The sequence below is a fragment of the Lactuca saligna genome, chromosome 5, assembly GCF_052625555.1.
Source record: "Lactuca saligna cultivar CGN05327 chromosome 5, ASM5262555v1, whole genome shotgun sequence".
In the NCBI taxonomy this organism is placed as follows: domain Eukaryota; kingdom Viridiplantae; phylum Streptophyta; class Magnoliopsida; order Asterales; family Asteraceae; genus Lactuca; species Lactuca saligna.
The window spans coordinates 297637837-297662119 of record NC_136421.1 but is presented as its reverse complement, the minus strand read 5'-3'; the positions used below and the strand labels follow the sequence as shown (position 1 = coordinate 297662119).

Genomic DNA, 24283 nt, shown 5'->3' with positions numbered 1-24283 from the left:
CGTAAACAAACATAGTGTGCATACCTGGAGTATGGCATAACTTTTGTTTAGAAAAACAAAGTGTACATGCTAGGAGCATGGGACGATTGTTTTTTTATTCAAGTCTTAAGTGATTGTTTGAAACATTATAAATGAATAATGTGTAATCAATATGGTGATAAATAAAAGGTGGTTCTATTTATATTCAAAAGGGTTCTGAGACCATATTGGATTCGATTATTATTGTGTTTCACTTTGCATGTTTTGACTTCCAAAATAGCTAGGTTATTCTTTCCGAATGACTAAGTTATTTAAACACTCCACAGTCGTTCATATGTTGGAAGTAGGTATGAATCAAGACTGTCATGAATCAAGTTTGTAGATGGCTAAATGGATTTAGTCATAGCAATGGTTGCTACAACATTCATGAGTGCTCATAAGTTATGAGTATTGGAATAAACTCACGCTCACTTGTATCACTTCATGGAATTTATCTCGAGTGATCGTGAGACGGTAATATCATATAAATCTTCAAACCTAGAGATATGAGTTGTTACGTATGAGTTGGTTGTGCATTGATTGCACGTAAACGCATCAGTAACTTAATGTTATAAAACGTGCCTTTATGTACAATTCAACAAGTAGTAGAACAAGCATATGAGTCGAATTTTATCTGTTCCTTCTAGAAATAGAAGCGATATCTGGGCCCCTCGATGATTTTGTTGTGACCTATGTACCAGCCGGTCAGAACTAAATTAATGTATTCGATTAAGTTCTTTGTCAAACAAATCGAAAATCGGGAAACAAACTGTTGGACAATAAGTACGATGTTGTTCCATGTATTTTTCCGGCTGATATCATGAGAACAGAGGATTATATGATCACTTATCTAAAATGGCGCTTCTTAGTTCAACAGAGTTTTCGAGAGCTACGATTGTTGGTTGGTTCCTGAAGTAACATACGCAAATACAGTTATTAGACTTATCCAAGTGGGAGTCTGTTGGATAAGGTGTCTAAGTCCATAACTTATTTGGTATATATTTGACCCGACCCGGCATGGTCCATTTGGGTTGCATTTCATCCAAACTATTTATGGATAATTTTATGAGAGTTATACACATATGATTATTAATATATTATAAGTTATAATATATTAATATGAAGTCATGTTATTTAATTAGTCTTAGTCTTAAATTAATTATGAATTAATTTAGAGATTAAAGGGAAAACTAATTAGATTGTGGGCTATTTGTTTTATATGGTGTGGGCTAATACTCATTAGGTAATGGGCTAGGCTTATATGGAAGTCCATGGATGATCCATGGAGCTTTTAACCCATGGATCCTTGGGAAAGGAAAGGTCATGGGTTATTAGGGTTTCACCTTAATCATGTACACTATATAAGCATGCTTATGTTGCATGAAATAGCTACTAGTGTAGCTAGCTTATGTGTGTTTGTGTGTGGCCGATTTTATAAGTGTGAATACACTCTCTCAAAGTTTTCCAAGAGTTTGTGGTGATTTGTGATTCCATTTGAGGCATTCACACTATTGGTGCTTGGCCCTCAAACTCCTTAGGAATCAAACTCATCATCAAAAGGTATGTAATCTCATCTAATTCTTTTATGTTTAAAAGTACCCCATGCCATGTTAGATAGGTTATGAACCTTGGAAAAATTATTATTTTGCATGTATTTAGACAAACATAGATCCAAGATTTATTAGGGTTGCATGCACACTTAGGAAGTGTTAGATTGCTCAAAACCCAACATTTATGACACGACACGACAAAAATATACGACACGAAACGAAATTGGCACGAAACTAAAATTTAAATTTGTGTTCGTTTTGTGTTCGTTTTGTGTTCGTGTTCGTGTTAGCTGTAAAAAACACGATGTCGTGTCATGTCGTGTTTATGTTCAAAATTCGACACGAAATTGACACGATTTATTAGTTTTTTATCGTGTTTTTCGTGTTTGTCGTGTTATATGTGATAAAATATTCCTTAAATAAACTCATTTTTAGTATATGTTATATTTGTCGTGTCGTGTCTTGTTTGTCGTTTTTTAATTTGTTAGTTTTCGTGTTAGTTAAAAAACACGACATCGTGTCGTGTTCGTGTTACAAAAAACATTATCGTGTCGTGTCGTGTCAGACAGAAACACGAAACGATAGCACGATTTGCCACCCCTACCTACTTGTTGTGGTAAATTAGCCTTGTGACATGATATATATATATATATATATATATATATATATATAGAGAGAGAGAGAGAGAAAGAAAGAGATGTAAACACTTCTATATAAGGTGGGTTCATTCCACATGTAGAAGTGTGCTTGAGAGATGTAACATTGAAAGTGTTAGTGTGTGTTAATTATGTAGATTTAGATCTAGATACCTTTTTGTAACACCTTTCATAATCAAATGCATCTCTTAAAAACTAAAATCACCGTGTTCTTTGTGTGTTCTTTAATTCCGCATGTCAAACCAATGTTCATAATACACATCATTAATCCCTCTTGTGAAGCATTTCTAAGCTTGAGTGTGTGTTTTGTGCTTTTGAATAAGAATGGAGGAAGGAAAGACCACCTTGTAGGAGTGAAGCTCTTTAGATTCAGGATCACACCACCTTTTGGCACCATTTTGAGGTATAAAGTTCTGAACTTGGTGAAGTTTCATTTAAAGCTTATGTTGGAATGATTTTTGGTCCTTTTTGTCCCAAATGTGGAGATTCGTGAACATAGCATGTTCTTGACCCATTATGTTGTCCTTTCAGACCTTTGGAAGGGTTTTGAGTCATAAAAATAGGTTCCAAGTGGTTGGTTTTGCGCTCCATGCATCACTTAGAAGGTCTTAATAGATTAAGAAGCACTTAATGGACATACAAAGTCATAAAGTTGGAAACTTTATGAATCTTGAGGGTATTTTAGCCATGGATCTGAAAGATAAACGTGAATGCTTAAGCCATTAAGCACTTATTGAGATTTTGGGCTTCTGGGAGTACCCCTCGCATACCTGGAGTACGCATCGCGTACGAGGTCAACCACCCTCATGGCGGTCAACATTCGAGTACGCCCCACGTACTCACTTTGGGTTAACTCGGTTGGGCTTAAGGGTATATTATTGTTTTATTTATTATATGTCGACATATTCTATTAGGTTGAGATTGTACTGCTTCGTGTTGCAGCCAACAAAGGCCATCAGGAGACTTTCGATAAAAGGAAGGCTTGAGGATCAACTTCATTAGACCGTACCTACGTCGACCACATCATTCGGGCTACGACTGTAGCTTTGATACCATTTGTTAGGATCACTACTAGCCCAACCATGTCAACATAGAAGAACAATGAGATTTCATTTTCTAAAACCAATTGGTGATGGAAGGGATTATCAATTGCATTATATGTTAGCATATAATTTCTCTTTTTACCGATGTGGGATTGGGTTTGCATCTCAACACAATTAACCCTCCCACTGAGAACATAAAGATCCATGCAAATGACCACACGGGAACCCTTTCCGCAATTATTTATTGATGACCTTCCATTAAAGAAATAACCAACACGCACCCGATTCTTAATGAGTTGGTCATGCTAATCAAGGTAACAATTGATCCAAAGAAGAAATTTATGTAGGTTGGACCTAGAAAACTGTGGTGGTAGGTGGTAGTGATAGCATAGGTGGCAACAGCTGTTGGATCGAATTCATTATCTTAATGAAAGAGTTTGTGCACCGAGGTCGCAAAGGAATACCTTCAATATCTAACCATACATGCAAAGTCTCTCGTTCAACATAAAATCATCATATTCATATATAGGTCTACGTAACGTAAGTAAATCATTCAGTTAATATCTCGACATGTACTATTATATATATGAGCTTAATTGGAATATGTTACAAGCCAATTGGAAATTAATTAAGCTATCTAAACATAATTCTACAAAAACGCTATCCTCGTATGTGTGTTGTTTGTGTGCGTTTGCCAGTGTACATGCATGTGCCATGTGTACATCACTACATGTGTGTTATTGTCTTGCATTGCATGTGTGTTACGTGTGTGGGACTGTGGGTAACGAAAGATGTACGTACAACAAAAGGTGTTTTGTTTTTCATTTAAATATTTTATGATCGACATCATAAAACATCAATAAATGATATCTTATTATGTAAATTATATAATATTTAAAGACGATCAATAAAACATTATCTTTCCGTAAGTATATATACTTCTAGAGTTGAGCTTCCTGTTCGACCGCTAATGTCTTGATATATCTTTTGCTTTAAGATTTTAGCTTTTGAAAATTAAGAAAATGGGATTCATACACGTCACATGTCTAAGTGCATGTGCACCAAGAAGGCGATATTGGGTGTGGGGTTTTTATGCTTTAAAGTTTAGAGACTACAATAATTTTACTTATAGAAATGTTTTATAATTATTAAAACCAATGATATTCATGCACTACAGTAAATCTTAAGTGTTGCTTTTAAGTTATTGTGGTATAATATTGTATTTTTGCTGTTAATTTGTTTGGTAAAGCCGTATTTTCATTTGATAAAGCCGTTGTGAGTTTTTATAAACAAAATGGTATATAATGTTGTTTGTTTGGAATATATTTAATACAAAGAGTTTGATGTTATTGACTTCTAAAACATTTCATTCAAACCCATTTAACATCTATTAACTAACCGTTTACTATTTATTTAAGAATATTATTTGTTCATACAAACTCTTTTTTACTCAAATATCTTTTATTAATTTCTCGAACAATGATTCATACTTTATAAACGAATCATAATCATTTTAGGAAAATATCATATTTTCAAGTAACATCAAATAAAAATAAAAATAAAAAGTAAGTTTAATAATTAAAGAGGACAAATCACGAACATATGGAACATATAATTATATTACACATCTAAATCTAAATCACATAAAGTATGTACTTAATCAAATTTAATATATACTATAATTAGATCTTTTATTTTTGATAAATTTATTGTATACATAAATATACAAAAAAAAAAAAACAAAAAAACAAAAAATAATATTTATAAAATAAAAATAACTGAAACTATATAAAAAACAAAAACTGAAAATATGATTTTTTTTTTAGGTGTGTTTTATTTTTATAATTTATAAAACATTAAATAATATAAAGTACGTAAAGGGAAAAAAAGAAGCTAAAAAACGGACCAGTGAAAAGAGCTAGTCATCAGGCACTCCAACCCCACCTTTATTAATTGCAAAGCTTACAATAACAATCCCTAAGGTTCATTGTAATGACCAATCATACCACCAATTATATGAAATATGTAAAATTTATACATAAAACAAATTTAATATCCTTGTCCTTACGCTTGTATATAAATCATTAATTTCATTTGACTTATCTTAATAAAGATTATAAATAATATCATATTCAACTATTTGAAAAAATGATTTTGGAGACACTGTATAAATCATTTGGTATTGGTTTGTTTATTAGATGTATTACTCTTTCTGATTTGGAAGTTATGAAAGTTTAAAATTGTTTAATGTCCATATTGTTTCTAGTTCTCACAATCTCAGTCTTTTTCGTGGTTAAAGATTACATTCGAGTCTTTTTCCGAAAGTACAAGGTGGTGAAGTGTAATTAAGAAAAGAGAAAGGACTCATTGTGGAATATCAAAACAAACTGGTGGAATTCAGTGTAAGACTACACTGTTTTGTAATTGTCTGGTTGCTCAAACATTTTTCCAACACATTAAACCAATAAAACTTGGCCATAATTTCTACCAAGAAATCGTTAATGGAATCATGACTTAGAATCCAAATTGACTGTGGAAGTTCCATCTTCAATACCCCCACAGACAATTTCATCAACAATCATCATGACTTTGTGCGCCGTAGACTCCGCCAGAGCACTTGCATGTCGCGACGGCCATGCGGCGGCGACGCTCAAGCTGATCTCAATGTTCGTTATATTTTTCACAAGCGTCGTCGGAATATCGGCGCCGGTGATGCTTGCTCGTGTGTTTCACGGCAAGCCTCTATACGATAAAGCAATTTTGATCATTAAATGTTTCGCAGCGGGAGTCATTTTATCTACCTCACTTGTTCACGTGCTTCCGGATGCGTACGACGCACTTGCGGATTGTCAGGTATCATCGCATCATCCATGGAAGGATTTCCCGTTCTCCGGTCTGATTACATTGATCGGAGTATTGACGGCGCTGTTAGTGGATTTAACGGCGACTTCGCACGTTGATGGATACAGTCACGGACACGTACATGGAAGCAAGGAGGTTACCGCTTACACACGGATAGGAGACAGCGAGGACGTGAGAAAATCGGTGGTGGAGATTGAGGTTGTGGAAGCGGGGGAGGAGAGACGGCGGTTGAAGGATGAGGAGGAGATGGTGAAGATGAAACAGAGAATGGTATCGCAAGTACTGGAAATAGGGATTATCTTCCATTCGGTGATTATCGGAGTAACGATGGGGATGTCACAGAACCAGTGCACGATTAAGCCGTTGGTGGCGGCGTTGGCGTTCCATCAGATCTTCGAAGGGATGGGCCTCGGCGGTTGCATCGCTCAGGTAAACCACCGTCCACCGCCACCAGTTTGATTGAATTGTTTTAATCTTAGCCGTCCATCTGTATTGATTTCTGAGGTCCAAAACCGTTTCAGTCCGTGTTTGATATATATAACAAAATCGCCAACTTTTTTTATTATTTTCAAGATAGGATCATAATTTGACTAATCATAATCTCAGTCTAATTGAATCAGACTCAATATTTTTTTTTATTTGATTGATACAGGCGGGATTCAAATTTGGGACAACTGCATACATGTGTTTGATGTTTTCAGTGACAACACCAATGGGGATCATGTTGGGTATGATTCTGTTCTCAATTACAGGGTATGATGATAGCAACCCAAATGCATTAATTCTTGAAGGACTTTTGGGTTCATTGTCTTCAGGGATTTTAATATACATGGGTTTAGTGGACCTCATTGCTCTTGATTTCTTTCATAATAAGCTAATGAGCTCTGAAACATGGTTAAAAAAGGCATCTTTTTTAGCACTTGTTCTTGGCTCCACTTCCATGTCTATTCTTGCTCTTTGGGCCTAATTACTTAACTTTGATGCCTAAATCGATTCTAGTTATATACAAAAACTATATGTATCAGAGACATTTTGTGTCTTGTTAGAGTAACCAGATATAAGGGGTATGGTATGGTAAAAAAGAGTATTTTTCATTGATGACGATATTATTGAATGTTGTGTGTAATGATGTTTGAGGAGTTATAAAAGTTGAATGAATTGTGTAGTTTAAGTGTTAGCAAGTTCAAGAAAACATTAATGTTTGTAAAATGGATCAATCCATGAGCTTGTATCGTTTCTCTTGAACACCAGTGACTCCCATTTGTATCTCGATTATTGTATGCAATGGCATCTGAAAGAGAAAAAATATACATAATCACATATCATCCATATCCAAGTTAGGGTTTGTTATTTGTACATGTGTATGTATGTGTGTGTGTGTGTGTGTTTGGTTACCTCAATGTGTGGAATTTCTTTCAATGGTCTATCAGCAAAATATGCATATAAAGCTCTCAAAACAGCCTGTAAAAAATAGAATGGAATCCAATTTCATTTCTTTGCTTGGTTTTATTTATATAAATAAAAAAAGGTGTAGTAAGCTTTGACCTGGTGAGATACGACCACAACGGGAGCCCGTTGGCGTTCAAGCTCGATGATCACGGGCTCCAACCTGGATTAATAATCCAATTATAATTATAAAAAATAATAAAATAATAATAATAATAATAAACCTTGAATATTAATAAATAAAAGGTAGGGAATTGCACACCTTTGTATAACATCCAAATAAGACTCGCCACGAGGGTATCGATACCTCAATTTATCCTTCTTGCGTGATCTTCAATACACAAATTTAAAAAAAAAAAAAATGAAAAAACAATCAAGATTCAAGAATATAAAGAAATATGTAGATTTTAGATGAATGAAATAAAACATACTCGTATTCATCGGGCATGTTCTTTTTTATCTCTTCATATGTCATTCCATCGCATACACCCGCATTTATCTCATCAAGTGCACGCCATTGTATCTACAAAACACCAAAAATAAACATTATTATTATTTCATAAACTATTAAAAAAAACACTTAATTTCACATTGACACTAACCTTTGGGAACCCCCCAATTTGATTTGCTGTCAATATTGTTCTTTGCAATGTACTTGTCCATATCTAAACAACACCAAAAACACATATTATGTACTTTAAAAACTTTACATTTATATTATAGCATTTATAATTTATTTTTCATATGCTATAATAAAAGTATGTTGCTATTTATTTCTTACAGAAGCAGCACGTTCATTTTTGAGTCGCTTTTCCACAAAGTTGGAAAGTTTCTTAGCATAAACCTCACCTTTCTCACTATTAAACAAGTCAAATATATTTTATTACATCAGATGTTAAATATAACATATTATGAAAAATCCTTGTGTTTTATAATTATAAAAAAACAAACCTCAAAACCGTGTCACCACCTATTCTTCCTCTGACATTATCACGACTTTCACCATGCCTCGTAAGCAAAATCGGACGTGGTGTCAAATGCGTATTCACCTGAAAATTATTTTTAAAGTAATTAAGACAAAATTTACTCAAGCCAAAATTATAAATAAAAAAAAAATAAACATTTATTTGTTAGAAAGAGGAAAATGATGAGGATAACTTGTGTGACATACCAAGAAAAACACAATCCTCCCAGGAAGATAACCACCGAGATTATTCACCTGAAAAAAAAAATTAAAAAGAAAAGATGATTAATTTATCTTGAAAAGATTTATAGAAATAAAAACATGAAAACAACTTACTTGTATCTGTCCACCTTGACCACTTGCCATATCAATCATTTTAATATATGATCCTTCATTCACTGGCTCATACATCTACAAACAAAACACTAAAAGATTTAGATGCAATTTCTTTTTTACTTAATCTGGAAACCTATATATTCTTTCTTTTTTTGTGATTAAAAAGATTACCTTTTCATAATTATCAAGTCGCCTTTTGAAGTCCTGATATCCAGCTTCAAAATCAGGCCTGTAAATACACAATCATTTTAGCCCTAATCAAACACATAAGTTCTTAATCAAAACAGCATTATAAGTAAGTCTATTGAGAGTTTTTTTTTTTTTTACTCTTCTGCATAATCTGGACTCTGTTGAATCTTGAGGCGTATGTTTCTTTCAATAATCTGTGGATCAGTACATATTGTTTCCAGAAAGATGATCTGAATCCAAAATCCAAAATCATTTGGTATTATAATCTTGTTCATTACATGAAAATTTTAAAATAATAACACCCAAGATAATAAAACAAATACCAAACATACCTTGCATTTTCCTTCAGCCATCTTCATAAGCATATTCCTTCTTTCACTAGTGCTGTTTGTAGCATCAAATATTCCCACCTACATGCAACCATATGTTTAAATCATAAACATACATACATACATGCATGCATACATACATACATAGGACTTACTTGGCCACCTTCTTGCATCCAGGCTATCATGTCATCCATTGCCAAAGCAGCTACCTAGTAGTAGCATGTGATGTATTAAAACTATTTGTCAAAAAAAACATGTTATTTTACCATAAAATTAAATATTAAATAAAAGTAAATGAATTAGCACCTCATTTCTAGCCTCCATGCCTTCTGGATTGTCACCTCGAAAAAAATCAGCACTCTGCATCAAACGTTATTCATAATATGACTAATATAATCATTTGAGATTTAAAAGTAAACAATGATTGGGATTCAAGAGTGAAAAGTAATAAAAAAAAAATGATATGTTTAAAATCATTGAATACCTGGTTAGCTCCATGCTTAAGGCGTCGATACTGTTGCATCAAGAAAAAAAAAATATATTAAAATTATTTTCTATGCTTTTCTGTAGTTTCCAATTGATGATTAAAGAATATAATGTTAGGGGGAAAAAAATTAAAAATCACCTTTCCAACATTGAAATGTTTAGTGTCGTGACCTAACCAACGGAGATACCTTGTAAGTTTAGCAGCTGTAAAAGTTTTACCACGAGCTGGCAACCCCACCTACCACATTCACCAAAAAAATTCAAATATTTATTCCAAGATTCAAGAAAAGCTACTAATAAAGATGGGAAGGGCATTCATGTCTTTTTAATATATGAGAGATCGAGAGTGTGCCCCTGGCCCATCCATCTTCTTTTACCCTTTGGGCAAAAGTTGCATTTTTGTCCACAATTAGTCAAAGTAACAGTTAGTCACAGTCACAGTCAAAGTAACAGACAGTCACAGTCACCGTCACCATAAAAGTAAAAGTAACAATCACAGTCAAAATAACAGTCGGTCACAGTCACAGTCAAAGTAAAAGTAACGTTCAGTCACAATCACAGTAAAAGTAACAGTCAGTCAAAGTAACAGTCACAATCACAATCACAGTAAAAGTAGCAGTCAAGTCAGTAACAGTAAGTCACAGTAAAAGTAACAGTATGTCACAATCACAGTCACAGTAAAAGTAACGGTCACAGTCAAAATAACAGTCAGTCACAGTAAAAGTAACAATCGGTCACAGTCACAGTAAAAGTATCAGTCGGTCACAGTCACAGTCAAAGTAACAGTCAGCCGCAATCACAGTAAAAGTAACATTCAGTCACAGTAAAAGTAACAGTCAGTCGCAGTCATAGTCATAGTCAAAGTAACAGTCATTCATAGTCAAAGTAACAGTCAGTCACAGTCATAGTCAAAGTAACAGTCAGTCACAATCATAGTCAAAGTAACAGTCAGTCACAGTCACAGTCATAGTCATTATAAGGGGCCTACCAAGACAATGGCGAGATGCATATCTTCTTTGGGTCCAAGCATTTGATCAGCAACAGCTGCAGCTGCAACAGCTCCAGCAGCAGCAGGCATTGAGTTCTAAAAGTTTCATATTCCACAAAGTTAAAAAGACGAAAAACACCCTAAAACCCCCAAAAAAAAAAAAAAAAAAAATTTTTTTTTTTTTTTTTTGCATAAACTATAAACCTTGGCTTCTGAAGCAGGCAAATGGGTTGCACTTGCGGATTTCACTAACCGAGAAGATCCCACACCTCTATCCACAAAAACTCCTTCTTCACTATTTTCCTTCTCCAATGGTGAAAACGTTCCCACAGATTTTGACTCAACCATACCATGAGCTTTACTAGCAATTTCCCTTTCCTATTCAAAATGCCATAATCACTTTGTAAGATTTCATATTCAGATCTTTATACGATCCATATATGACCAAAAAAGTAACCTTTATGGTTGTTTGCAGATCATTAGAAACATCCACATCACCTTTAGTAGACTCCTTCTTATGCTTCAAACATCTTGGATTCTCTGTCAAATTTGCAGCATACACCACAGGACTCGATGGAGTTGGGACTACATATTGTTCAAGATCAAGATCCAAACTTGATGAAATGCCATTCTGAGTAGTAGTAGTAGAAGATAATATAAGGGTATGTAAGTAATTTTACACTTAACTGAAAGCTGTAAGCATTCATACATACCTCACTATCTTCGGGTAATGCGTTTATACTAACATCAGGAATCCCACGCACAGTTGAGGGTTCAAGATTTTCTTGATAAGCTCTCCAACTAGCAGCAAGATCAAAGGGTGAAACCCTATCTGCTTTAATACAAACCCTGTACTCAAGAACTTCATCAGTGGTTAGCCTGAATAGAGCCAATCTTGTAACCCCTTGCAAGGTCCCACCCATGAATTGCCTGTTTGGACCTTCTTCTACTATGCATAGTTCGTTGGTATCCTTTGACTTCAATAAGAACTTAAAGTCCAATGTATCTAAACACATAACAAAGGTCAATGTGGTTACGTATTTTTGCTCCTCAAAGCAGAAATCATAATAGCGATAGAGATTGGGAAAGTGTTGGATCTCTGTTTGTGAAACAGGGGGTATCAAGTATCGATCAATCAATCACTCAATCGGTCGATTAGGGAACTTAAATTCATCGGTTTAAACATGAAAATTAAGAAATCGAATTGGGGTTCTGATTGAAAAGTAATAACATAAACAAAAAAAGCAGGGAATCAAAGAATACCATGATTGGGAGAAGCAACGAAGCTTAATTGCCACATTGAGGATGACTCTCGCTCCATTGGAAGCTAATACAATGAAAATCAACGAAATGAAAAACATGGGTATTGAAGTAGATTACGCGTAGTTCAAGTTGAAGCTAAATACAAGTCAAACGAGTGATAAAAATCATTGAGATAACCCGTTTTGAAGATGGAGTTAAGTAGTGTAAGAAATGGATAAACTTACAGCTTTGGAGGGGTCCCATGAGCCGACGAGAGGGGCAGAACCGAAGACGTGAGGAACAAGGTCTCCTTTGGGACTGTAACTCTCCATCTTGAGAGATACATAGAGTTGACCACCGGCATGATCGTCGCTGGTATCAAGGTTAATTGATGAACCAGTTCCCATTGTGATTCACTTGGTACTGACAACTGATTATCAATCTTGAATTAGTGATTTTAAGGGAACCCAGAAGGGTTACACTCAATTTAAGCAGTAAAAATTAGGTATAACATATGTAGAGACTGAATTTGTGGTTTGATAGAAAAGAAAAGGGGGAGCAGGGGATAGTCGAGACTCGATGCAGTGTGGGTGTTTTGGAAGAAGGGTGGTAGTGGTGGGGTCTGGTGATTCCAGATGGCGTGCGTTTTGCCGTTTTCCTTGGGCCTTCGCATCATAAATTCGCCATATCTACTTTCCCGAGACGATAGATTATACTACTATAGATATATAATAGAGACCAAAAAAAAATGAAAAAATAAGAATATTTATAGAAAAGCTAGATTAGGACAATCGGCAAAAAAAAAGTCCTTGTAGAAAGATTTTCTTTTTAGCTGCACATCGTTTTTTTGTGGTTCAAAATCTACACTTTATTTAAACTATGTCGACCATTTAATATGTATTAATCCGAAAAACCGAACTAAAATAAAATTAATCAATCCATTATTAAAAAATATGTTTTTAATTTTGGTTAATACATATGGTTTGGTTGTTGGTTTACATCTAAAACCTAATTAGAAACCGAACCAAACCAATAATATTAATAAAAAAAATAAAAGAATGTTGTAATCATATATGGTATGTAATTATATTGGGTAAATGTCACTGTAGATCTACGAAGTTTTACCTTTTGGTTTAAATTGTCTCTTTTTTTGTATTTAAGGCGTATGAAGTGCAGTTTTACCAGCTAAAATGGTTCATTGACCTACTTTAAGAGGTTTCAAAGCCAAGTCATCTAATAAGTTAATTCGCCATACACGTCACTTAGCTGAGTTGAATCATTTGTTTGGACCCTAAGGGTTAATGTGGACCCAATGTTTATAAAATGGATGGTTTAATAAATCAAATCCTAAAATTTTATACCTTTTTCAGCCAAATATTTACCAACAAGGAGACAACAATCGTTTTCATGGGATTCACAAGACGTCTACCCCACACCCTCACTAGAATCGATTTCGATACATTCCGAGATAGGATCCACTTCAGTGACTTACACATAATATTCTACGATTTTGGTGAGAAAAATAGTTGAACGGTATGTGAAGGTGGATCGCATTAAAGAGAAAATAGGACGTGATTTTGTGATATCAAGGGTCGATATGCTCTCTGTGCAGCGCCGATTAGACTGTAATTAGAATAAGGTGCAAGCTCTAATTGTTTTAGTGGTGGGACTCGTGGTGGTGATATTTGGTTTTCTCGTGGACAAACTGCACTCTCTAATCTAGTAGTGAATCCAGTGGTGTTTGTCATCAATGTGGTTGTGATAGGTTATATGTGTGTTAGGGTTAATGTAGTTGTTAGGGTTAATGTTGTTTGTTGTGTTAACTATTAGGGTTTATGTGGTTTGTAGTCTACTACCTGTTATCGTCTTTTGGTCTAAGTGTTGTGAAGTGAATGTTGAAGACATGTGTAAGCACAAACAATTTTGTATAAATGATTATGTATCTGTGTTTAATGTAATGGAAATGATGACCTTTGTTAATTAGGATATGTTTAATGTTAAACGATGTAATGGCTAAGCTAAATATTAGTTTAAAATTTAAATAAACATTTTTAATAACACTAACCCTAGTATAGTCCCGTTAGTTAGTGACGAAGTTCGGGGATATTTTCATCCTTTTACCTTTTAGCCTCGAGCATATACAACAGAGACAGATATGTGACCATTTTTTATCTTGTTTTCCTTGCTTGCCCTTATTTCGTTGGAATTTACGGTATGAAGATGAAAGGGGTCGATAAAATCGGTTGAATGTTAATGTGGATTTGATGTTATAATGCAAACTTCAACCACTCAGACCAACCTAGGACGAACCTTTTATGCTTGCCCTAAAAAGGTAACAATTGATTGCAACTTTCCTTCTACTGTGGCCCTAGATTTGAAAAGGGTTTTTTGCACAACGTTTCTTACTCACAAATCTTTAAATTCAGGACCCCCGAAATGGGTTTATTTGTTGGGCAAACGAAGTTGAGACTACAAACACAAGTGGTGAGGCAATCATGATTGCAACTTTGCCTAGCTTGAATAAAAAGCTTCAGTAGGATGTTGGGAATGTGAAAATTTGGTTATTTCTTAGTTGGGCTATTTTCTTTGTGATAATAGTGTACAAGTTGTAATGGGTTGTTAATAGTATTTTCTAGTGATGTGTAATACGTAACCAATGTGGTTGTAATCGTCTTCCAAATTAATAAAAATGCCATTTTAAGTAGAAAAACAATTTATGGTTGGGTTTGTAAGATTGTAATCCAATACACACACATTATCACTAATTTGCATGCACATATTATAATTTGACATATTATAATTGGACCACACAAGGGACCACATACATATACAATAATACAAAAGATTCTTAATATAATCAAGGGACCACATACATATACAATAATACAAAAGATTCTTAATATAATCATGCACGTCCATTACATTACATAAAATCATAGTTTGTAAACATTCAACTTCAAATAACAACACACATATAAGTCTAACAACCAAATGTAGTACATAACATACAACAAACATCCCTACTTAAATCCAACAACTTATATAGCAAATAACATTTTTTCCTTATTCAATCTCCACTAGATTAGCACCTGTATTGTCTTCTCCATTTTTTTTCAGCCCTTTTAGCCAAAAAAAAAAATTATAATCCTTTTAGAATGTTTCTTTTTACATGTATTATCTTTTCCTTTTGGTTTTGTTCCACTACCTCCTTCCCCTTCATTACTACCTCCATTTGCTTTTGCTCCACTACTTCCTTCCCCTCCATTACCATCTTCACTAATTGCTTTATTTCTCATCTTAACCTTAAGTTTTTGGGCTTTTTAACTTTAGGAAATGTAACATTGTTATGTTAAACTTGTTTACACACACTGCATAAAATTTTCTTCCCAAACTTTAACACCGTGTGCTTTGTAGTCTTTTCATTTGGGTTATGTCTTCTATTCACTTTTGATCTGCCTGACATTTTTCTCCTCAAGGGTGGTAGTGATGGAGTAAAGTCAGTACATAGCCACATATTGTTTCCATTTGTCCCATGCATTGGAAACTTGTAAGTGTTCCTGTAAAATGCTCCATAGTACATTGGATCCACATAACTTCCAACATCCCTATTAAGAAAGGAAATAACTGCAACTAAATGCACACACCCATAGCCATTCAATGGTTACACTTTACAGGGACATGTCTTCTTGTCTAAATCCACCATATAAGACTCTGCCAAGTTTCTTGTCTCAAACTGGTTTAAACCAGTTGGTAAAACCTGCCAAAATCTAAAAACATTGGTATGAAGTTAGTATATGGTAATAGTATCCAAATTAAACAACCTAAAACATTTTTGCCTTTAAGCTTTTTGTAACCGCTTAAGTAAGGTCATAAATGTTAGACATGGTTTAAATGCATGCCATGAACTACCTTTGTAAGTCCCAAAACTATGAATCTTTAAGATATCAATCTTAATTGCTTAAAGAATGCGGAATATTAATCAAACAATAATTCAAGAACGCACATAAACAATTTCAAATGCACACGATTCTATTATCAATAATCGTCTGGTACATATGAACCTTCTCACAGCCGAAAATAATATGAATGAACAACTAGAACAAAAATATTCGACTGAAACTATTTAAACCAAATACAAAGTCTTATCACGACCCAAAACCACCTGACCGAAATCACCTCACCAAAGTGATTTCGGTCCCCTAAACCGAGAACAAATTTAGCCCATTAACAATATAAATCCTTAATCCCAAGAACAATTGTAGCCCATCATAAACCATAAATATGACCCAACAATCTCCCCCTTGATTTATTGTTGGATATTTTTACGGCTTCTCTACAATATGAACATCAAAATCAGCTAACGCGCCTGCCTAAAACTTTTTATCAGTGATTGTGCCAATCATGTTGGTGAACGCCTTAGCAGCAGCTTCAAACATTTCATTCTCTACCATAAGTTGATTCTTAGACAAGGTATGAATGCACTATTACCATAATATCAACCATAGGATCAATTGAGTTGAACTAAACAGAAGTCCCCTTCGTCATTGAATTTAGTTGAATCTTTGATTTTCTAGTTTTTAGTCTAAGTAATAGTTAATAAGTTTTTAATCTTGTAAAACTAGAGAAAAAACATTTCTTATTATTTAAATTTAGATAAAATTAGTTTTTGGTTTTAATTTACCGTTCCATGTGTTCGATACCCTACTTACTTAGCTTTATCACAATTGATAGGTCCACTGCCTTTGTGTGTTTATTTTATAATTAAAAGTATGTTTAAAACTAGTTGAGTCCACACACATCAATTGGCAATGTAGATGATAGCTTGATTGTCGCATTATAGAGGATTAAGGCGACATTCATCACTTGGAGTTTTGTTAGTAATCAAACTTAGTTATTCCAATTAAGAACATACTCATCTTATGGAGCAATATTCAATTTTTGCATAAGATGATTGGACAATAACTTATTTCTTTGACTTCCAAGAAGTATAATTTTTTTTTCAAGTAATAGCACATGTTACCATATATGAATCACAATAAGCTTGAAGTGTAAAAATTATATTGTTTTTAAGACAAGTCCTTTGAGAAGCATTAATTTCTATATATCTCAAAATATAGAGTGCAACGTCAAAATGAGTTTGGCGTGGTTAAATCAACTTAGATATTAAACAAACAATGGAAAATAATGTCTAATATTCAACAAAAATATTTAATTTTCCAATTAATTTATAATTAGACTAATTTTGAGTTCATTTACTAACAATACTTCCTTTCTATTGGATTAATTTTTCTTTTTTATTTTATTTTTTTTATTTTTTAAAATGATGTATTCGTCTGTTAATCACCGACTCTAGATGCTTCCTACCGTCTTTCTCTGCTTCCCACCGCATTTCTCTTAATTGACCATACACGTAGGTTAATCAGACCTTCCATTTCTTCCTTCTACCGCTCCTTATCCAAACCCTATATTCTCTTTCTTCCTTCCACTGCTCCTTTGTTCTCCAAATGCTTCCTTGCGTTCTCATCACATTCAAACTAGGAATCGAAAGGGAAAGCCCGTCACAACTTCTAATCCTTTCCTCCGATTACTCGAATCTACCGCCTTCATTGTTATTTCAACCTAAACCCTACCCCTACTTCTTCACTCTTTTGCCTCCTTTCTCGAATAACCGTCGTTGCCACCTTGAATCGATGGAAAGCAGGTCGCAGGGCAGACACCTTCTCACCACCACTATCAGATATCGGACATAGAAGGCAACGAAAGGCAATCGAGTAAGGTACGTGACCAATTTACGTTTGTTAGATAATCATGTATCTCGGGTTTTTCCCTTTCATTCACTTACAACAACGACTCTTCTCGTATCTACAACAAATGTCGAAGAAACCCCAATCTTTAATTTCTTCGTTGATACTTAGAGGTTTTTGTTATTTTGATTGAATGTAAGGATATTGGCTGAAAAACATATGGTGTCTGCTCTTTGTATTTTATGTAATTTTTTTCCTCCAATTTCATATGATTTTCATGCTCTTCAGTTCTGGTGCAGTCATCGGTGTTATTCCAAAGTTGGACATCAATTTTCACCTCAACTTGAAGCCCTTCAATGTTTTCTCAAAACGGCCCAAACCTAAAAGCTACATGTAAGCCGACAAACCTGGTGATGTTAATCTTATTTTGAAGTATTTACACATGAACTAATTGATCTTTAAAAAAAATCAAATAAGAGATTAGGAAAACTATCTGTTGTTGGACGTGTTGAGGATTAACTATCAGGAAAAATGTGTATGTATAATATATGTAACTTTTATAGTGGATTTGAAGTTTTTATATTATTTTTTTAATCGTCTGAGTTGTCATTTGAATCTATTATGTTATGGTTTTATGGCAGCAATCTTTAGCCACTGATCTTCAAAGTCCTTCAATGGAGTTGCTTTTCTTCCACTTCCTTTGTTTCATGACGGTGTTTTCTTCGACTCGAGAAGAATAAACAACTAAGCAACTTCAACAACGGTGGGATTTAGGGCTTTTTTGGTAAATTGTTCTTTACACCCAAATAGACTGAAATTGGTTCAATTTTTTATCTTCCCTTCCTTTTTTTGATTATCATGGAAATTCACAAAAAAATTGTTGTTACATATAAAAATTCCAACGAAGAAGACTACAAAGATTTTTTGCAATTAAAATATAGCATGATGGTTCCATACTCACATTAATTTATAATGTAATTTAAATTAGTGAAATGGAACACCATTCTTGTTTATGCATAGATTATTTTTTTTGCCACATTTCCTATTTCTAATGTTGCTATTTTGAGATTTAACACCTTATGAAATACAGTTAATAACATGTGTGCAAATAGAGATTTCAACTTTAAATGTAACCTTTGCATACAAAAAAAATTGTCTTTTCAGTGATGGTGAAAAAGTTAATATGTAAATCACTTTTGATAACTGTATTCGGTAAAAATAGTAATTTAGGCATTTATAGAAGTTAAGTGTTTTTTTTCTTTATTTTGAAACAAAGAATTTAATAATTAATAATCCAGTTAGATATGAAAAAGTAACTATCATAGTATCATCCCTTGTTTCTTAGGTATTATCCTCTATATAAGGAAAAAGAAATTAACAATCCAAATTCCTTTTGTTGTCCACATGTCAAAAAAAATTAAATCCAAATGAAGAAAAGAACAACTTAGTGAGATTGAATATATAGATTTTATCAAAATACGTCCAATTTCAGTTCTTGAAATCTTAGTGAAATTATAAATATTGTTGTGAATATGCCAAGAATGTATGGCATAAATTGGGTGCTATGCCTACATAAAATCAATGCACATGTATATTGAGATCATTACATAGCTTTATATTACATGGAATGATGCCTTAAGATAAACTAACATCAAATTAACTATCTCTTTTTTTGGTTTTTAGAAAGTTGTTGCATTTCTTGTCTCACCTTCATTTTGTGTTTGTGGTTGGTATATCCACAGAAGAGAATAGATGAATATTCTAATAAAGCAGCATCCACTAATAATAACAGACCAATGGAGTTCTTAAGTTTCTTTACTTTAGTACCCACTAGGTATTTGCTAAAATGTCACAACCAACTCTATATTTTCTTGCTTAGTTTGGTTTCAATAATATGTGGATCCATGAAAAAATTATGATGGTGGTTGTAATATTGAATATAGTGGTGCTAAAACTGATATGATTCTTGGTTATAACTTTCAGGTGTTGAGTCATAGACATTTGAATAATACCTTTGTGAAGTTTTTTGCATCCCTGAAGGTTGTCCACATCAAGTTTATTGTTTTTCTTATCATTGAAAAAAAACTTTCTATTCAACGTATGTAAAATTGTATCTTTAATCAAATTTTATTCATGGTCTGGAGTAGAATTGACGAATTTCAGTTTGTTATTACCTAATCAAGTATCTTATTAATGAAGTCGAGGATGATAAATCTTGATTTTTTTAATTTTGTGGGCTTATAGTTTCATGCAACATAATGTTTCTTAAGAAAGTTGGTCCTTCCCTATCTTGTATACAATGCATACTTTGCTGTGAATATAGCATGTCCCCATTTTATGCAAGTAAAATCTTCATCTAATAACTTGATTGCTCAACCATCACCAGTAATATCATTGTGTTCTTATATGAATTAAGACGACCCCCGCAATGCGGAGGAATCTTTTCTAGTTATTTATAAAATACAGGTATAGACCAGATTATCCATTTTGACTGATGATAGCAACTTGAATAAAAGAAGAATACTAAATCATTTAGAATTTTTTTCAATTGTTTAAAATATTAGTTATGGACAAGTTTTTGTCGATTTTTTTACATTTACTGTTATATTCAAACTAGCCGTATACCTGTATATTGCGTATGATTAAAATAATATGATTAAAAATACTATATATTATACATGAATCAATAAATTTTAGATATAATTATAATACGAAATTAATTATAACATAATTACCACAATGCATATTATTTAACAACAGTAATATATATATATATATATATATATATATATATATATATATATATATATATATATATATTCACTATAGTATTTCATGGATATTATTAAATGTGTTTTTGATGTTGGTATTATCGTATTGAATATGCGATTATGTTTTTTTGTTCGAGTTTATGATGGAAATATTACTGTTGTTAAATAATATGCATTGTGGTAATTATTATTTGAATATCATATTATTATGGATCATTTTTTAGTGAATATCATTCGGTATAGAAAAATACAATATATAGGATTTCACGCGGTAGAATAGAAAAAAATAACCGGAAATTTTAAAAATATTTTCAGACAATATAAACAAAATTTTGAATATTTCATTTATGTAAATTTGTATATTCGTCTTCCTCGTTCAATATGAATACATGCACCACAATGTAGAGTTTTGAGGGTTCTCAAATTATATTTTTTTCTTCTTCATATTATACACCAAACTCTAGCAATTTCATTTACATATATGAACTATTTTTTTATATTAACCAAATAAATATAATAATTATCACTTACTAACCATAAGTTAACAACACTCTTCATTTGTAGTTATTAATTATTTTTAAAGTGAAATAGTAAGTACACATAACCAATCGTATACATACACATAAATTACAAAACTCTTGAATTGTAGTTACTAATAAGTTATTAGTTAAATTGACTTTTAAGTCGTAATGATAGCTCTAAAAGAATATGTTTCAGGGAAATATAGATATAGATTAGACATTTTGTCATGTTGTCGTATTTTTAACTCATATATATTCTAGTAATATATTCATTAATAATGTAATTTTACTTTTGTAATTATATTAGTTGCATATTTAATGACGAAACTCAATTAAACATCCATATAAGAAGACATTGCAAACTAAAAACATACATTTTTAAGAAATTGTAAGAATTAAACTCAAAGGTGATCATCTTTTTCTTATTTCTCTAAATATACAACCATAATTTTTTTCTTGAAATGTAAAGTAGAAGGAACATTAAATGTAAATAAATTTAAAAAATGAGAAAATAACACCATATATTTTTTAGTATTTCAAAATCTTGATTACGATACCGCTTTGAGTTCTCCCTAATATGTTTCAGTATTTTCTTTTAGAAATCAACAATTAAAAAACCTTTTAGAGTGTTGATCTATTACTTTTATGTTCATATTCTTTCTAGAATTTGTATGTGATTTATGTGTGGATGTATTTGCTAAAATGATTCTTATTTTTTATAGTAGTAAAACATATACATAAGTAGGAATCCAAAAAGTTATTTCTAACCATATGAGTTTGAATAATCTCTTTTATAGTATAGAATAGAAATAGATATAAACATTATTTCTTAAATTATGTCATGATATACTAAAATATAGTAGACGAAAAGACGAGAAAAATCAGATGCTAGAAAATGAGCATAATATATTTTATGTATAGATTATCATAATTTAAAGAAATGTCGAGACGGTAATAGAGTTATATATCTATACACAAAAGTTATTAATATAATTAAAAATTATGACAAATAACAGAAATGATGTATACAACAAAAAAATATCATAATTCTACATCAAATAAATTGTAACAAAAATGTAACATCCTTTTTGTTGGCTTGTACAATCATAAAAATTTAGCAATAGAAGGTTACATACAAATAAAATATATACGTACATATATAATAAGTTAAACCACTTGTAGTCATATTATACTTTGTAATTCCTTTTTTGTTTATTTGGTTTTTCATTTTAACTGACTTTAGATAACAAAAAAAGACAAATATAAATAACCAACTATAAAAATAATATTTTTATATAGGAATTTTTTTTGATTAACCAATTAATTAATTAGCATAAGTTGAAAAAGTATAGAAGTTATGTAATGAAATATTTTAATCGACCAATCATTTAAATACCATAAGATGAAAAATTATGAGAGTTTCAAATAAATATGTATGTTGAACCATATTGATTTGAAAGACATTCTTAATAAGATTTATAAAGATGAAGATTCTTTTAATTATTTAAAAATATATATATTTAGATATTTTGTAGTTTATTTGAAATTTCAATCTACATTTTTTATTTAAAATCAAATTTATCTACTACAATAAATGAAAGTTGTTTTGTGCCACTTGTTATATTCTTATTTAATTTGTCAAATGTTATTTTATGGTTATTTTGAATTAATTTTTTCCACATATTATTTTGAATTAATTTTTGTTTATATGTCATTTTATAAGTTTTTCTATTTTTTAAAAAATCCATATAATATTTTAATTTAATAATAACAATAAATATACTAATAAATAAATATAATTGTCATTAATAAACTTAACTTTTAATTTCAAAATCCTTAAAATTAAAGCTCATTAATTAATTAATTAATTAATTAAAATTATTTGCTTAAGTTTAAAAGATAAAAAACATTTTCTTTATAATAATTTATTATTTTTTTTATTTTCTTATAAATTCAAAGTTTTTAAATATTTAAACCTATATATATATATATATATATATATATATATATATATATATATATATATATATATTATAAATTAACTTATATAATACATGAGTTTACATCTAGTTTATTTAATATATTCAATTTGTATTTATATTTTTTCAATGCGATCACTTTGAAAAAATATAAATAAAAATTGAATATATTAAACAAGTCTAACTTATTATAATTCTAAATATATCTTATAATAATAATAATAATAAAAAAAATGTTCTGATAAAGTTTTTCGTCGGGCTATATTGGACCAAGCCCAAATCGACCCAACTTGCAATCAGATTAGGGTTTCACTATAAACGCTGGTTACAGCTTACAATCGGCGTTTGCAAGCCTCACCAACATTCCGTCGCCTTCCGTCTTCGGTACTGTGAAAACCTGCCGCTGTCGCCATGAGAGCTAAGGTAAGCGATCGATTTGGACAAAATCACTTCACGAATTAACAATATGAATCAAGCAATTCACTTTCTCAGATTTTTGAATTTATTACTGTTGTTTTTCAGTGGAAGAAGAAGAGAATGAGGAGATTGAAGAGGAAGCGACGAAAGATGAGACAGAGATCCAAGTAAATCGAAAGATTTTGCAGCGAATCGTCTATCTCGCGCCTCTTGATCCCATCCTGCTAGGATTTTGTTATCTAGGTTTTATTTGAACCTTCGTCATTTTTAATTTCTGTTGCTATTACAATATTTCGTCATGCGTTTTCCAATTCAGTTCTATTATCGAATTCAAACGTTTTGCATTAGAGTTATCGATTGTTTTAATAGCATGAACTATTTCTCGATTACATTTCTTTAAAGAGTTATCTATGCTAATGGCAGATTGCCAATAATATGATTAGTAACATTTTGGACAATTAGATCTAAGCCTCAAATTTCTTCCATTGATAACACCAATCTTATACATGGCTTTCCAAGTTTTTTTTTATCAATAGCAAAGGTCCATCTTTTTCCCATTCGTTTCAAACTTTGACAAATTAGATGTTCTTACATTACCCTAAAATCGATCATAGATTTTGACTAAATATTCGTTTCAAACTTTGATCAAACAAGTTGCTTAGTATGTTTTTGATTTACAAGAAATTAATAAACATATTTATTTCTTTATACTCTATCTTCTTATGTTGGACATATGTTAGTC

The 24283-nt window shown here is 31.9% G+C and overlaps 2 protein-coding genes and 1 long non-coding RNA gene across 3 annotated transcripts; 2 read left to right on the top strand and 1 right to left on the bottom strand.

The window, feature by feature from the left end:
* The first annotated feature begins 5699 nt into the window (after positions 1-5699).
* Positions 5700-7306, top strand: ZIP6 (ZIP metal ion transporter family). The gene is made up of 2 exons (XM_078996768.1): positions 5700-6558; positions 6782-7306. The coding sequence occupies exons 1-2, from the start codon at positions 5851-5853 to the stop codon at positions 7094-7096; spliced, it is 1023 nt and encodes a 340-aa protein (XP_078852894.1). The 5' UTR covers positions 5700-5850; the 3' UTR covers positions 7097-7306.
* LOC145048306 (6-phosphofructo-2-kinase/fructose-2,6-bisphosphatase-like) lies at positions 7202-12840 on the bottom strand. Its single transcript, XM_078996767.1, has 23 exons — positions 12355-12840; positions 12131-12194; positions 11581-11873; positions 11325-11498; positions 11072-11245; positions 10868-10963; positions 10019-10117; positions 9878-9907; positions 9700-9753; positions 9549-9602; positions 9397-9474; positions 9203-9294; positions 9047-9104; positions 8876-8950; positions 8747-8794; positions 8527-8624; positions 8357-8432; positions 8178-8240; positions 8007-8098; positions 7838-7906; positions 7675-7738; positions 7525-7590; positions 7202-7420 (listed from the first exon to the last, which is right to left on the bottom strand). Exons 1-23 carry the CDS (start codon positions 12514-12516, stop codon positions 7343-7345), a joined length of 2157 nt encoding a protein of 718 aa, XP_078852893.1. The 5' UTR covers positions 12517-12840; the 3' UTR covers positions 7202-7342.
* Positions 12841-23409: 10569 nt separating this feature from the next.
* On the top strand, positions 23410-23930 carry LOC144998380 (uncharacterized). Its single transcript, XR_013660292.1, has 2 exons — positions 23410-23547; positions 23647-23930. It is a non-coding gene; the product is annotated as an uncharacterized LOC144998380 (long non-coding RNA).
* The last annotated feature ends 353 nt before the right edge of the window (positions 23931-24283 follow it).